The 14,601-nt window shown below is 42.1% G+C and overlaps 1 protein-coding gene across 3 annotated transcripts in view; it reads left to right on the top strand.

The window, feature by feature from the left end:
- TMEM63A (transmembrane protein 63A) overlaps nt 1–12,186 on the top strand; it is a 30,816-nt gene extending 18,630 nt beyond the window's left edge. For all 3 annotated transcript variants that reach the window (XM_064709496.1, XM_064709498.1, XM_064709497.1), the window contains exons 16-24: nt 170–276; nt 1,808–1,894; nt 2,521–2,583; nt 3,435–3,597; nt 4,431–4,536; nt 5,440–5,607; nt 9,286–9,401; nt 10,277–10,339; nt 11,075–12,186. In XM_064709496.1, the coding sequence (XP_064565566.1) occupies nt 170–276; nt 1,808–1,894; nt 2,521–2,583; nt 3,435–3,597; nt 4,431–4,536; nt 5,440–5,607; nt 9,286–9,401; nt 10,277–10,339; nt 11,075–11,245 (1,044 nt within the window). In that variant the 3' untranslated portion in view covers nt 11,246–12,186. The remainder of the gene's footprint in view (nt 1–169; nt 277–1,807; nt 1,895–2,520; nt 2,584–3,434; nt 3,598–4,430; nt 4,537–5,439; nt 5,608–9,285; nt 9,402–10,276; nt 10,340–11,074) is intronic.
- The last annotated feature ends 2,415 nt before the right edge of the window (nt 12,187–14,601 follow it).

Here is a 14,601-nt window from a genome sequence, read left to right as displayed (position 1 = left end):
GGCTTGCATGCCAGTGCTAAGCACTCATTACTCAATTTAAGATTATCTGAATATAATTTTTTCACTTCATCCTATTATAATTTACAAAAAGCAAAATATTAGCATCTCTGTTCTACCATCACTGCATTAAAGTGTTTTTAATACTAATTCTTATTTCCTCCCCCTCTAGAATCCTGTCATCAGTCAGTTTTTCCCAACACTCTTGCTCTGGTCCTTCTCAGCTTTGTTACCAACAATTGTCTATTACTCAACTTTGCTGGAGTCCCACTGGACAAAGTAAGCAACTTTTCCCTCTGTTTTTACCTTATCAGCTGAACTACTGAGATAAATGAAGTGCTGATCTTTCCCACAGCTCTCAAATCTGCAGACCTCTCCTAGCAAGACCTTTCCTGTTCTTGTCTCTTTCTAGTGTTACAACCACACTTCAGGGTTTGGGTAATTTGTAACCCACACAGCAAATCTAACATGACCACATGATTTGCTTATGCTTTCCCCTGCTCCCCACCTCACTCCTCTTTGTGTTTAATCAGAAAAAAATATTGTAAGAGCAGGCTCAGGAGGTGTAGCTTCAACAGGAGCATGGCAAGTGCCCCAAATCCCATCATTAACTTGCTCTCTGGGAAGCTTGGCCATGTGGTTTGGATCCCCTCCAGGCTGACAATATAAAAAGGGCATGCATCTTTTTGTTTGGCATGACAAAATGGTCTGGATGTAAGTCCTGGTTCAGAGCTCAGATCTGTTGGATATCAGTGGTGATCTCAAAAGATTTATAGGGCCAGAGGCCCAGCAGATGTGTTGGTGCAAGGTTTTCACTCTGAGCTGGGGCAACCCAGAGATGTCAAACCCACTTGGAGATTTCAGCACAGTTTGGTTTGCAGTATCAGAATTGATGCCCTGTTTACCTACACACAGATAAAAGCATGGCACTGCAATCTCAACTCCACTCAGTCTTTATCCATAAAACTTGTAGTCATTGTTTGTTTTTATATTCTAAGGTAAATCTGGTGGTTTTGCTTTTGAATTTTTACTCAATGCTTTTCTAAGACACCATTTCTAGAGTCTATTGTTTATTTGTCACAGTTGGATGCTTTTCATCATCTTTGTTTTGGTAGCTGTGCTGCACACATGAACTTTGTGCCCTTCTCCACCAGTTAAAATAATTTGCTGAAGTCACTAGAGATCACAGGTCTGATTTCAGTTACACTGATGGCTCTCACAGTGCCCAAGTGTTCCTATAATAAAACCCCTGTGGTTTTAAAGCCCTATCAGATCCCACCTCTAGGAGTCTGAAGTGTTCACAGAGCTCCACTTTTCTGGCAACAGGCGGTCACTGGATCCATGTTCCTGCTGCTGTAGTGGGAGTATAGCATTTGCAGTGTCATGTTGTTCTCCAGGATTTGACACCTGACAGGGAGCTTGTCTAAGTGTCTGGTTTCTTGGCAGTGGTGCCTTTTTCTGAACTGCTTAATCCCTATTGGCATGGCACTTGAGCAGTTTCTTTCCAAGGTGTCTTTGGGTGTCCTTGTTTGTTTTTATACAAAAAAACACCACTTGCAACACTTTTTTATACAAAATAAATCTTGTTGAATTATCATTCAGCAAGATTTTTGTTGCCCAAGAAGATACCGAAATTCTGCTTGGTCCATATTGGTGAATATCTCAGAGATGTTTGGTTTTTATCTGGTAGCAATGTGATATGGTAGGGGAAGCTGAGAGTCTGACAAGTCTGGCATTGTCCAGGAAAGATCCTTCATATGTGGCAGCTTTTTGTATGAGCTTCTCACTCAGTGCCTTTTTATGTTGATAGATCTGCAGAGAACAGAATAATGATGCATAAAGTCTACATATTTTTGATCTTCATGGTATTGATTCTGCCTTCCCTTGGTCTGACCAGGTAAAGAATCATAGTTTAATGAGATAATGGCTGAGTACTTTTATAATGAGACATCTTACTTTTCTTTTCTAGTTGTGAGGTGTAGCCAATGTACCCCCACTCCCTTCAGTGTGTGTGTTATCATTACACATTAGGTTTCAATATTCATCTTACATCTGGGATCCTCAGAGCCCTTAAAAGTTTCCAAAGTCTGGCTTTTCTTTTAACAAAGAGATTTAAGACCATGTAAGATCAATGGCTAATTAAAAGTTTCCCATACTCACCATTATAGCTGAGAGCTAAGTTTCCTGACTGTCTTATACTTCAGTTGTCCTTTTTTCCCCACCTTTACAGTTTTTGTCTGTTTCCCTGGATGACATCTATTTGTCCTATCTTAAAATTAATAATAAAACTTTACTATGAGGCAGATATTTTTGTTCTGTTTAATTTTGTACCTTTTTTCTTATTTCTAGCTATCATTAACTGTGATAAAGCTGAAGTAGTGTTTAGATTACTTGCTTAAACTCTTTCTATGCTCTACTAAATTCTTTCTATACTCTCTTGACTTAAGCTGCTCAAAAAGAGAAGCATTTTTAAACAGAACTAAGGTGTGGGAGACTGAATTACATTCACCATCTTTCTTTCAGCCTGGATTTCTTTTTCCGCTGGCTGTTTGACAGAGAATCCTCTGATTCTGCAGTTAGGCTGGAGTAAGTATCAGCTAAATAATATTCTCTCTTTGCTATTCTTTTGTAAAGAAATACTTAGGACTTAAGTTTGTTTTTTTTTTTGCTGTTCACTGTCCTTGGTTAGTGTTTATTAAAATTTGCTCAGGGTTGCTACTTTGGGATGATGTTGAGCTTCTGAATAAGGGGAGGAGACAATAAGGCTGGATATTAGAAAGAATTTCTTCAGAGAAAGGATGATAAGATATTGGAATTGGAGGAGGATTGTTGCATATCATTGACAGGGGATCTTCTCAAGGATTACAGTGAGACCAAAGAGCTGCAGCAGTTCTTTTTCTGAAAAATATATGGTTTTACACACATTACATTGTAAATTTGCAGATATTGGTTATTTTAAGTTGCTGTGCCTGGAGGGAAAGAATAGAGTGCAATTATTAGGATATAGATTTACAAATGCAATTTCAAAATTGGTAACAGGAAGACAATTAGGAGTTACTAAATTAGGAGAGATAATTATTCTATTGCAGTCTTATCTTGTCTTGTGTCAGGTTGCTGTTGCAGACATCAGATGATGCTCTTGTCTGCTCTCAGCCACCCATCAGGCAGCTGCATCTTTTTGTGAGCAGTTTACTCCTCATCTGAACTGCAACTCAGCCAGGCTCTTACATCCTACCCTGGCTGCATCTGTAGTGTGTAGTGTGCATTGTGCAGTGTTTTTTTACAGCAAGGTTATCAGAAGTTCTGCTGGCCACTTCCTAACCTACATAGTGCTTATTCTCGCAGTAAGAGATTTCCAAAGGCAATAGGAATACATTGTACACCTCCAGTGTTTGCTTGCCTATCTCCCAGCCAGTGTCTGGTGTCTTTCCTGGCAGATGTGTTTTCCTGCCTGACCAGGGAGCCTTCTTTGTGAACTATGTGATTGCCTCAGCCTTCGTGGGCAATGGGATGGAGCTGCTGCGCCTGCCGGGGCTCATCCTCTACACCATTCGCATGATCATGGCCAAATCCACAGCAGAGAGGAAAAACATCAAACAGGTACTTCAGGCATTTCAATGGCTGATCCTTGTCAGAAACAGTGGCAGCACCCATCCTTCATACCATTAACTATCATCTCCTGACTTGTTTTTTGTTTTTTTTAGCCTTTGTTTCGCTTGTCCGCGGCAGGTTCATATTCCCTTCATTCACAGCACAGATAGCAGGGAGGGATTTATTCCAGTCAGAGATGGTCAAAAATCAAAATCCAGGCTCTGAGTTTCAGGTATCAATCTCTTCATAGCTCTAAGTCAGAGTTTTATGATTTGGATTTTATAGAATAGTTTTGATTTTATCTTATAGTCTGAACTTCAGGGGGATTTTTTGTTTAAAACTGCCCAGAGTTAGTTTCTTCTGTCAGCCATCAGGTGTGTACAACTTGCTTTAAACTGAACCTAGCAAAATATATATTTTTGCCTATATTCCATTTTAAGAGGTGGAATTTCACTTCCAGGTGAAGTGTCATCCTATAACTTGAAATTCCAGGTGTTACAATGGGAACTCAAGCCTGTATGTAGCTACCACAGTAAGGTGAAAGTTCTGAGTCTGGCACAATTATTTTCTGCCTTGTGATTTTAAGGAGCTGCTTCTTGTAGATGCAGATTCTCTGAGAAATTACTTTAAGGCTAAGAAAGAAACAGCATCTTTTCTGTATGTCCAGGTAATAAAAACACAAAATATTTCATCTAATTATATAATTTCTGCCTCTTAGGGAAATAACTGATCTCTCAGAACGAATAAGATAAGGTGAATTGTTGCTTTAGGGAATCTATTCTTAACTCCTGACACATTGATGGATGACTTGAGAGTTTTGGGTGTTTTGTTTTTGTTCCTAGCAACAGGCATTTGAATATGAATTTGGAGCAATGTATGCCTGGATGCTGTGTGTGTTCACTGTCATCATGGCCTACAGCATCACATGTCCCATCATTGTCCCTTTTGGTGAGTTTTCCAGTGGGCACTGTGGGAGTGAGATGGGGCATGTGGGAAGTTTGGAAGGCCCAGCTCTGCATTTTTATTCCCATTCAAATGCTGATAATCCTTAGGACTTGGATCCAAGTTTCCTTCCCTTCTTGTGGAGGAACAGTGAAAAAGATGATGAATTACTTAGCTCTTGTACTGCCTTTAAAAGTTGAAAATACATTTAATATCTATTAGATCTTTATTTTATTTCTCAAATTTGAGTGTACTGGCTTTGGTAGTTAGGGGTTTAGATCAGACATAAGTAGTACTAAATAATTTTATGTAGTTGGTATTTTCATTTTCTAATCCGAAACTTTACAGAGCTAGATACAAGATAATTATCTAAATTAGATATTGTTCAGAACTGGTTTAATCAACAACCTTATTATTGGGAGAATGTGGCCAATTTTTCTGTAACAATGTAATTGATATTTACTTACATTCCATTTTGTGTGCAGTTGTAAATATCTGAATGTGCCACTGCATCCCAGAGCTGCTGCAATTCATAGCTGCCACAGCAGTTGCTGTTTGTTTGGATAAGGAATAGCTGACATGAAATCCAGTCATCAATCTGGTGAGGGCTGAGAGGGAGATGTTGAGCCACTGTCATGCCTTCCTTACCAGCAGCAGTGCAAGGGGAGATGGGAAATCTTCCCTACTGGCTTGGCCTTATGTGGCAGCACCTGGAAGGAGCTCTGGGCTCTCCCTGAGGGCACAAGAGGCACCACAGAGACAGCTCAGCTCCTAAGCTTTAGGAGCAGCTGTACCCCCCTCATGTCTGGGCTGCACCCACTCACTTGGTTAGTGCAGATCCCTTCAGAGTTGCTGCTTTTTATCAAACCTCCAACAGCCTCTGCTTGGCTCTGCTCTTTTCCCTGCCAGGTTTGATCTACATCCTCCTGAAGCACATGGTGGACCGTCACAACCTCTACTATGCCTATCTCCCTGCCAAGCTGGAGAAGAAAATGCACTTTGCAGCTGTCAACCAGGCCCTGGCAGCTCCCATCCTCTGCCTTTTCTGGCTCTATTTTTACTCATTTGTGAGGCTGGGTAAGTGTGGTGCTGTCTGAGGGTCCCCAGGGTGAGGGAAGAGATGAGAATCTTGACTCCATGTTTCAGAAGGCTGATTTTTTATTTTATGATATATATTATATTAAAAGAAAATTATATACTAAAACTATATTAAAGAAAGAGAAAGGAGATATCAGAAGGCTAGAAAAGAGAGGAATGAATAATAAAATCTTGTGACTGCTCACAGCCTCGACACAGCTGGCTGTCATTGGTCATCAAGTAAAAACAATTCATATGGTGGGTAAACAATTCTCCAAATCAATCACATTCCAAAGCAGCAAAACATGGAGAAGCTGAAGCTTCCCAGCTTCTCAGGAGAAAAGATCCTGGCAAAAGGATTTTTCAGAAAATGTCTGTGATAGGTGAGTATGACCCGTTTCCACCTGGAAGCTGCTCCCAGCTCTCTTGCCAGCATCCCTGAATTAGATGGGATCTCTCAGAAGGCTTTCATAAGCTTTGTGGACTTTTCTATTTCCTTCCCTAAAGGGGGAGTCATGGTGATTTTCTATGAACTACACGAGATTTGCACAAGAGCCCTTCATGGAGATGGCTGATATATTAAACTGTCAGCATGAGGATCTGTGTTCCTTCATTTCACAAGAGATCATGTATTCCTTAAATCAGTATTCCTTAAAAGATCATGTATTCCTTTAATCAAACATCTGGAATTGGCCAGTTGGGCTGTGAAGTGACAGACAATAAAAATCATTGCATAGAACAAAAATCTACTCAGAATTAGCTCTTTATAGTGAGATGAACACTGGCTTCACTACCTGCATTTGTGCAGCCTGGGCATAAGTTTAATTTGCCTGGCTTGTACAGCCATCTCCTAGGAAAAAATGCTAAAATGTTGGCTAATGGTAGTCCTTGTGTGTTCTACATCATCCATCATATTTCACATGGAAGACTGAAGTAAGATGGTGACTCTCTTCACATTGGAGTTTAAAATCTCATGTTTTATATGTAATTTATCTTTAAAACACAAACATTCTGTTTTTTGCTTGTACTTGGCAATGATTGTATTGGCTGTGCTGTACCAGCAGCTTTGATGTCAGAAAAAGGTGGGCAACATCTTATAGGTTTTTATCCATGATACAGGAGAAAGCATTTGGCATGGAATGGGGATGTCAGTGGTGCTGGAAGGGTTGGGTTCCCCTTCTTTGGAAGGAAACTCCTGATAGCTGACTGCCTTGTGCCCTCATGAGAAATGATTACATCTGCATTGTGGTTTTTAGCATTTCTGACCACCAGTTTGTGACCAGCAGTCAGGTGTTGTTGACAGGCTGTCATCCAACTTTAGGGAGATGGAAAACTCCCTGTGGATGCAAGAGGCACTTGGAGCTATTGCTTCAGGCTGTCCTTGGATTTGAATAGATGTTCCTGCATTACTTGTATGTTTGAGAGCTTGTTTTTTCCCTTGTTTTGAGAGCTGCTTTTGCAACCAGGAAGACCAATAAATCTGGTCCTCTAAATTACTAGGAGAATTTCTAGAGCATGCTTTAGAAAAATCAACTCCAAGCACTCAGCATCTGATGCACCTCTTTAATTGTTAGGAAGGAAATCCTGATGAAGTAAAAATTAAATCTTTATTATAATGTTTTCTAGTTCTGCATGGTAAAACCATCATTTGTTAGGGACCTTAATAATGGAAAACACAGGCTGGATTAGCATGTTTAGCTTGATCAGTGTAGAGGATCCTGTTTACAGGAGGTTGTTCAGTGGTTTGTCAGTGCACAGGGCAGTCTGAGAGGTAGAAATTTGATACTTTTATTTCATTGCCATTGATTTCATTGCTTCTTGTGCCAAAAAGAAAGAAGGAAGGATAAGAGAGCTCTGCTTCCTCATCTGCAAAATAGATCAGTTTATGGTGTAAAGCTTGATTGCTTGGTCATTGACTTGTGTGGTTGGCTTGATATGGGTGTTTCAGTCTGGTTGCAGAGTCCAGTGACAATACTCTGGTTTCTCACTCCTCAAATATTAATGTAAGGCTGGAAAAACCTCTCCTCCAGTTCTCAGTCAGGATCAAAAACCACCTGACTGCACACAGAAGGTGAGAGGCTGTACTCAGTTTTTCCTTCTCAGTGCCTTCTCAGCTTTTAATCCATCCATCCATCCATCCATCCATCCATCCATCCATCCATCCACATCCATCCATCCATCCATCCACATCCATCCACATCCATCCATCCTATATCACTGTGCCTCTCTGCAGTTCAAGCCCCATCTCCTGCCACAGTCACTTGAATCCACGTTCTCCAGAGCTGTTGGCAGGCAGTTCTGAGGACACAATGCAAGGAAAACTGATGTGGGAGACTTTCCTTCCCTGATCTCTGCTGTTGGCCTTGTGCTTTGCACCATACATTGGCTTTGGTGTAGACACATCTCACCACCTGATAAATACTGTGCTTATAAAAACAACCTCCCCTGAAGGACATTCCACAATACCCCTAGGGAGGTTTTTTCACTTCCTTTTTTTTGGTTTGAACAATGATGTGTTTGTAGGGCTTTTTTGGTTCTGTTTTTTGCATGTGTGTGGTGGTTTTCCCCTTGTGAACAGACCTGTGCAGGGCTTCTATAACCTGCTAAAGTGTAAAACTTTTCTATTCTGTGCCACTGCATATTTTAGGGTTACCACAAAAATGTCTGAGAGGTGGTGTTGCCTCTTTTGTCTGAAGAAGCTTGGAAACAGTTAGGGCTTGTAGTGATGTTTACTTTTTCCTAATATTCCATTCAAGTCATCTTTACTGCAAAATGAGATTAATTTCTTTAGAATATTTCCCTAGTGGATCTGGAAAATAAGAAGTCACTGTAATCTTTAATACTTTTTCCATGCTAGGCACCCATGTCCTTTCCTATAGTTTATTACACTTTCCCTGAATTAAAACTTCCCTATCAGCCTAGTTCATATTTACTGTTCCTTGTCTTGATCTTTTTCCTTGGATTCTTCCCAGTTCTGCTCATATTTTACTGTAGACAAGACTATCCAGCACTGAATTATTTTGTATAGGTGCCAGAGACTTGTCTTTTTTTAAAATTTTCCTCTCTTCCCATGTTCTTTGATACCATCCTACCATTGACTGCTTTCCAGCAGTTGTATGCTGCAGTGTTATTATCCCTCATATCTACATTTATTTTTCCTTCCAAATTGTACTTATTTCCTGTTTTTTACATACAGTTTTATCTTGCTGTTGGTTTTTGTTTGTTTTGATCCTTTAAAGCAAATGGAATAGTTTTATGTACCAAGACCATTTTGATTCTGCTCTTGCCCCACCTCCATCCCTTTGAGCTGATGGCAAACCATCCAATTTGGTGCCATCATCATAATTAATCTATGCAATTAATGTTATATTTCACCGATCATTAATGAAAATACTTAAGAAGTGGGTCCAGAATGGATGAATGAGGGAGGAGAATGACTCTGAGTCTTGCCTATCATTTAGGTATTACAGCAACATTTCTTGGCCCCTAGGAAAAGTGGGAGAATTTAGTGTATAATGACATTCTCTTGTTTGTGGCTGAAAGTGGGCTGCCATTTCCTCTAAGAAAAAAAATCCATGAAGCTTCTGAAAATGAGGAGGATAAATAAAGGCTTCTTTTGCTTTTGTTGGATTTTTCTGCTATGTTTTTTTTTATTGTATTCTTTGGATATTTTTCTAGGTTTTAAAGCACCTACAACAATGTTTACCTTGCTGGTTGTCAACATCACCATTGTTATTTGCTTGGCTTACACTTGTTTTGGCTGTTTCAAGTACCTGAGCCCACTGAATTATAGGGTAAGTGATGGATACCTGTCCTTTCAGCACCTCCCTGTGTGCCTGATGGAGCACCAGCTGCTCCTGGTGGGTTGTCCCTCCCTTCCTGCTGAGAGCCTGTAGTACAGGTGGGCTGCTTGGCAGAGTGGGAAATCTCTGTGTCTGCAGGAACTGAATTTGAGAAAAAAGAGCAGTATGGAAAAAGGATCCTGGGCTGCATCCCCAGCAGTGTGGGGAGGTTGAGGGAGGGGATTCTGCCCCTGTGCAGGGCTGCATCCAGCCCTGGGGTTCCAGCACAAGGAAGGGCAGGGACCTCTTGGAGCAAATCCAGAGGATACAACCAAGATGACCAGAGGGATGGAGCACCTCTGCTATGAGGCCAGGCTGAGAGAATTGGGGGTGTTCAACCTGGGCTGACCTAATTGCAACCTTCCAAAAAAAGGCTTTCCTTTCAGGGAGCCTACAAAAAAATGTGGAGAGAGACTTTTTACAAGAGAGGACAAGGGGGAATGGCTTTAAACTGACAGTAGGTTTAGGTTAGCTAAGTAAGAAATTCTTTGCTGTGAGGTTGCTGAGGTACTAGCACAGGCTGCTTAGTGATGTTGTGAATGCCCCATCCCTGAAAGTGCTCAAGGCCAGGGTGGATGGAACTTGGAGCAACCTGGTCTAGTGGAAGGTGGTTTTGCCCATAGCAGGGGCTTGGAGCTCAATGATCTCTAAGGTCCCTTCTAAGCCAAACCTTTCTATGATTCTGTGTAGAAAGACTGGTGCAGAGAGTGCCAGAACTGCACTGAGATCTGTCTGTGCAGGTTTTGGATGCTCATGATGTGTGTATTGTTTTCACTCACCAGTTTGATGTTGTTTCTCTCTCTTTCCCCACCTGTTGCTGGTTACAGATTGAAGACACACAAGGTGAAAGAGGAAAAGACACAGATGTACCAACAGTCCCAACATCTTCTGTAAGAAGCTAAGAGTTACTAATACTCCCTTACTTTTCCTAGCAAAGCCTAATTTCTCACCTTGCTTACCAAAGAGCTTGTGTAGCATATATTATCTGCATGGACTGTGGGATTTGCCACGTGCATGTGGGACCAGAGAGTTCTGCAGCTGGGCTCCTTGCTGCTCCCAGGTGATGTTCCAGAAGTACCTATGGTTTCAGGAGCAGCTGAGACACTGCTTCCAGCAGCTCTGTGTGCTGTGTTCTGTGCCCTGCCCCAGACAGAGCCTCACATCTGGGCAGCTGCCAAATGCAGTTCTGAATGTTGTGGCATGTAGCAGGTCTTTCTTGCCACGTCACTGAGAGGGATGTAGGACTGAGACAGGAGGAAAGGCCTTGGTGCCACAGACAAGAGGGGCAGGGCAGTGTTGCACCAGGAAGTCTCCAGCAGGGTGCAAAAGGCCTGAGGTGTTGAAGTGAAGAATGGCAAAAGGATGAAGAGAAGAGTGACAAGGGGAAACTTCTCCTGGGTAGGAGAAGCTTTAGGCCCTCTGTTTCCTTGCTTGTTGTTAAACTGTTATTTCCTGACTTTGACCTTTTCTAGCATGTCTGTAAAGCAGCAACCCTTTGAGATTGAAGGAGATTTTGTACCATAAATGTGTGCAGATGTTCAGTGTCTTGCAGGACTGCCTCCAGCTATCCCATCTCAGAGCACTGTGTTTGAGAGACCACTAAAAGCCCTCACTTGTGATTTCAGATGTACGTCCCGCAGGTTCTGCGTGCCCACCCCACCGAAAGGACCGTGCTGGCCCCCGCGGAGCAGCAGTGCTACGGCACCATGGACAACACCTCATCCCAGGCAGAAGGGATCAGAAACTCCAGCCTGGGACTTGCAGGGGTGGAGCAGGCACCGGGAGCGTCGCTCTGAGCTGTGTTGTGAGCACGAACACAAGGTGGAGCACTTGGCCCAAGTTTAGCAGAACAAATTCCCTGCCTCCTCCTCCTCCTCACTATTCGGCGTTATTTATGTATTCCTGCCTGCAGAAAAGGTACAGAAATAATTCATTGTGTGGTCTGCAGCTGTGCTGGGAGATTAAAAAGCAGATGCCTTGGGACTGATTGTTTTCCAGGCTGTCTACACACGTTGTGAAACAAATAAGTTGAACGTGGAGATGCTGATCCTCAGGGACTTCACTTCTGCTAGCTCACCACTTGCCTTATGAAGATAACTTATGCTGCATATAGATAACTGGTCACCAAAGCCAATGCAGCTATTAGAGCTGCATTTATTTATTCAAATAATTATTCCCTTTTTAAAGAACTCCAAAATCTATTATTTATAAACCTCTTGGGATGTGTGAAATCCTGAGACAATGCCACTTTTGATGAAAATACTGTTTGTGTGGGTGCTGAGAATGGTGTGTGGGAGTCTCTCCTCTTTTCACCCAAAGTAGTCAGCATAGTTTTGATCATGCTATTTTTTTTCCTTGAAAGAGATGAGGGAATAACTGTGCACTTGGGTACTAAAAGTACCAAAGCAAAAAGACTGGTGTAAAGAAGGGAGTGATTTATCTGTTACTGTTTTTATACATTTTTGGAGGGCATTTAGGTTCTTAGTTTCTGTTCACTATTTTTAAGGGCCTTCCACAATGAAAGCTCACCTGCCAACAGTAAAGGATGTAAACATTTTATCTCTTTTAGTCTTGGGTTAAAATGACAGATCTCTGGGTTTTCTCTATAGTGCCAATTATATGAGTTGTAAGATACTAAGTTTTTAAATTATGTAGTAGGTGCTAATCTATTCTGAAGTGCAATGTGTCAAAGTGTAACTAATAATCACAGAGCAATAAAACACTGAGTTTAGAAAAATTTCAGGCTGTCTTGATTTATTTATTCTTTTCTCTGTGTGTTGAAACAGTCTTTTTGCTGGCTGCCTCACAGCATGGTCATGAACTCTTCTTAGGAGCACTGCCACAAGCCTTAGGATGACAGAATGTCCCATGAGGAGTTTGAATACTTTGTATTTCTCTAGGGGATGAATCTTGGTGACCTATGGGTAGGAGAAGCCTTTGGCCTCTGTTTCCTTGCTTGTTGTTAAACTGTTATTTCCTGACTTTGACCTTTCCTAGCATGTCTGTAAAGCAGCAACATCTTGAGATTGAAGGAGATTTTGTGCCATAAATGTGTGCAGATGTTCAGTGTCTTGCAGGACTGCCTCCAGCTTCCCAAGAACAGCACTCAGACAAGTGCTGAGCATGAGACCTGCCTGCTGCAAGAAGGATTCTGTGGAGCTCTGAGCCCTCTGATTACAAACCCATCCTGTTAGCTGAAGATGCACCTCCTGGTTCTTAAAAGACAGGTGAGGAGCCTTGGTTACTGAGGGGGAATAAATTTGTCAGACTATTTTATACTCTCACTCCAGTGGTGCAGTTTAGTCAGGGGTTTGTGCATGTGTGTGCACTTTGATTTTTAGCAATCATGGCATTATGAGGTGGTGTGTACCTCGTGCACACACTGCCATTCCAGGTTGGTGTTCAAACCAAGAAGGAAAAAACCCAACAGACTCCAATTTTTTACTCATCTGTGAGTGTCTCACACAGATGTGAGGTCACAGGGAGGAGGCAGCTTGTTGTGTTAATTAGATCAGAAGCCTGTGATTGTTCTGACTTGTTTCTAGCTGCACTTCCCCATCTCATCCAGGTGTCTGCAGCAGCAGTGGGTGCTTATGTGTGTGCTCATTGAAGAATCAAATAAATCATTCAGCTGCCACACTTGACCTGTTTACTGTGCTGGTGCTGTGCTGGTTTTGTGCTCTGTGATACAACTCACTTTTTTCAACAGATGACTTTTGATACTCACTGTGAGGTTCTATGTGTCATATTGAGGACAAAAACTCTTTTAATGATTTGGTTTCCTTTTTGTGCCTGGGAGGTTGCTGAGCCTTGGTGGTGACACTCCTTGTGGCTGGCACAAGTTCAGCACAGGCAGGGCCATCTCTCCTGTGAACTTGAATAAACTTACCTCCAGCCATGCTAAGGTTGCTTCACAAATAGAATATGGAAAACCTCTGAGGTAATGGAAAGAGGTAAAAAATCTTGCTAAAAAGTCGTTGCTGGCATTTGAGGAACCAGTTCATGTGTCAAGGGTTCTATCTTGTTATTACAGTGATAAAACAGTGCTCCTCCTGAGACAGATCCATACCTGGAGCCCCACTTCATTGTATTCCAAAGAGATGTAAAAGACAAGGGCCCCAAACACTCAGAAACATGTCCATGTAGAGGAGGTTTTGGTCAGAGGTTTGTGCCTTGCTGATGGACTACAGAGCCTGACAAGAGATGGAAAGAAACCAGCCCCTACTCTAGGACTTCAGTTTCTTAGCTGCTTCATTTTTCTGGGTACTCCTTCCCTTCTCTGCTGTCTGTCACTGACAGAACAGGGGAAAAATGGTCCCTAAGAAATTCCTAGCTTCTTCTATGGGTTTTACAACAAAGCATTTTTCATAGTGAAAACTGCAGTAGTATTTGAAAAATACTTGAAAACTGTAGTAGTATTTTCTGATGGTGAAATCACCTGCATATTTCACTTATTATGTAGCAGCCATTCCTGTTTGCCGCTGTGCTCTGTTACAGTTAAACTCATAGAAATGTCTATGGTATTAGGACAGGCACCAGTTGGAGAAAAGGCTGGGGTCACCTATTAGTAAATTATCACAAGAGCTGTGCACAGCAACACACAAATTATGGGCTGGTTTAGCATCTTTGCTGTGCTATGCTTGCTTCACTATCATCTTTTGAGTCCCTCTCTGAGAGCTGGAAGTAATTAGGAAACTGCCCTGGCTCTGCTTGATTCCTTCATGCTGGTGGATATCTGCAAGGGAATAAAATTAGATCAGCAGGAGAAACTCCTTGCATTCCTGACTGAGCCTTAGAGAAAAGCTGAGGCATGGAAGCCTCAACAAATGTGGATATTGGCTGCACTGTATTTGAAATTCGTATTTAAAGCCATGGCACATTCTTCACTGTTCTTTTTATAAACCTTTTGGCAGGCAGCCTAAGCAAATGGCCCAGCTGGAGTTGCTGACTGTGGCTCCCAGAAGCTCCCATATTTGTTGGGATCCAGCTCCTGCTGCTCGCCTGGCATTGCTCAGTTGGAGCAGCGCCTCCCCCACGCTGAGGCTGTGGCTGAGGCTGAGTCCTTCCCGACATTCCAGCAGCGCTCCCGGGGGCAGGAATCCCGGGCAAGCTGACACTCTCCCTGCACAGGAGGAATCCTGGACAAACTGAC

The sequence above is a fragment of the Zonotrichia leucophrys genome, chromosome 3 (assembly GCF_028769735.1).
Source record: "Zonotrichia leucophrys gambelii isolate GWCS_2022_RI chromosome 3, RI_Zleu_2.0, whole genome shotgun sequence".
Lineage (NCBI taxonomy): Eukaryota > Metazoa > Chordata > Aves > Passeriformes > Passerellidae > Zonotrichia > Zonotrichia leucophrys.
Note: the sequence above shows the minus strand (reverse complement) of the source record. Positions and strands in the feature narration are given on the sequence as shown.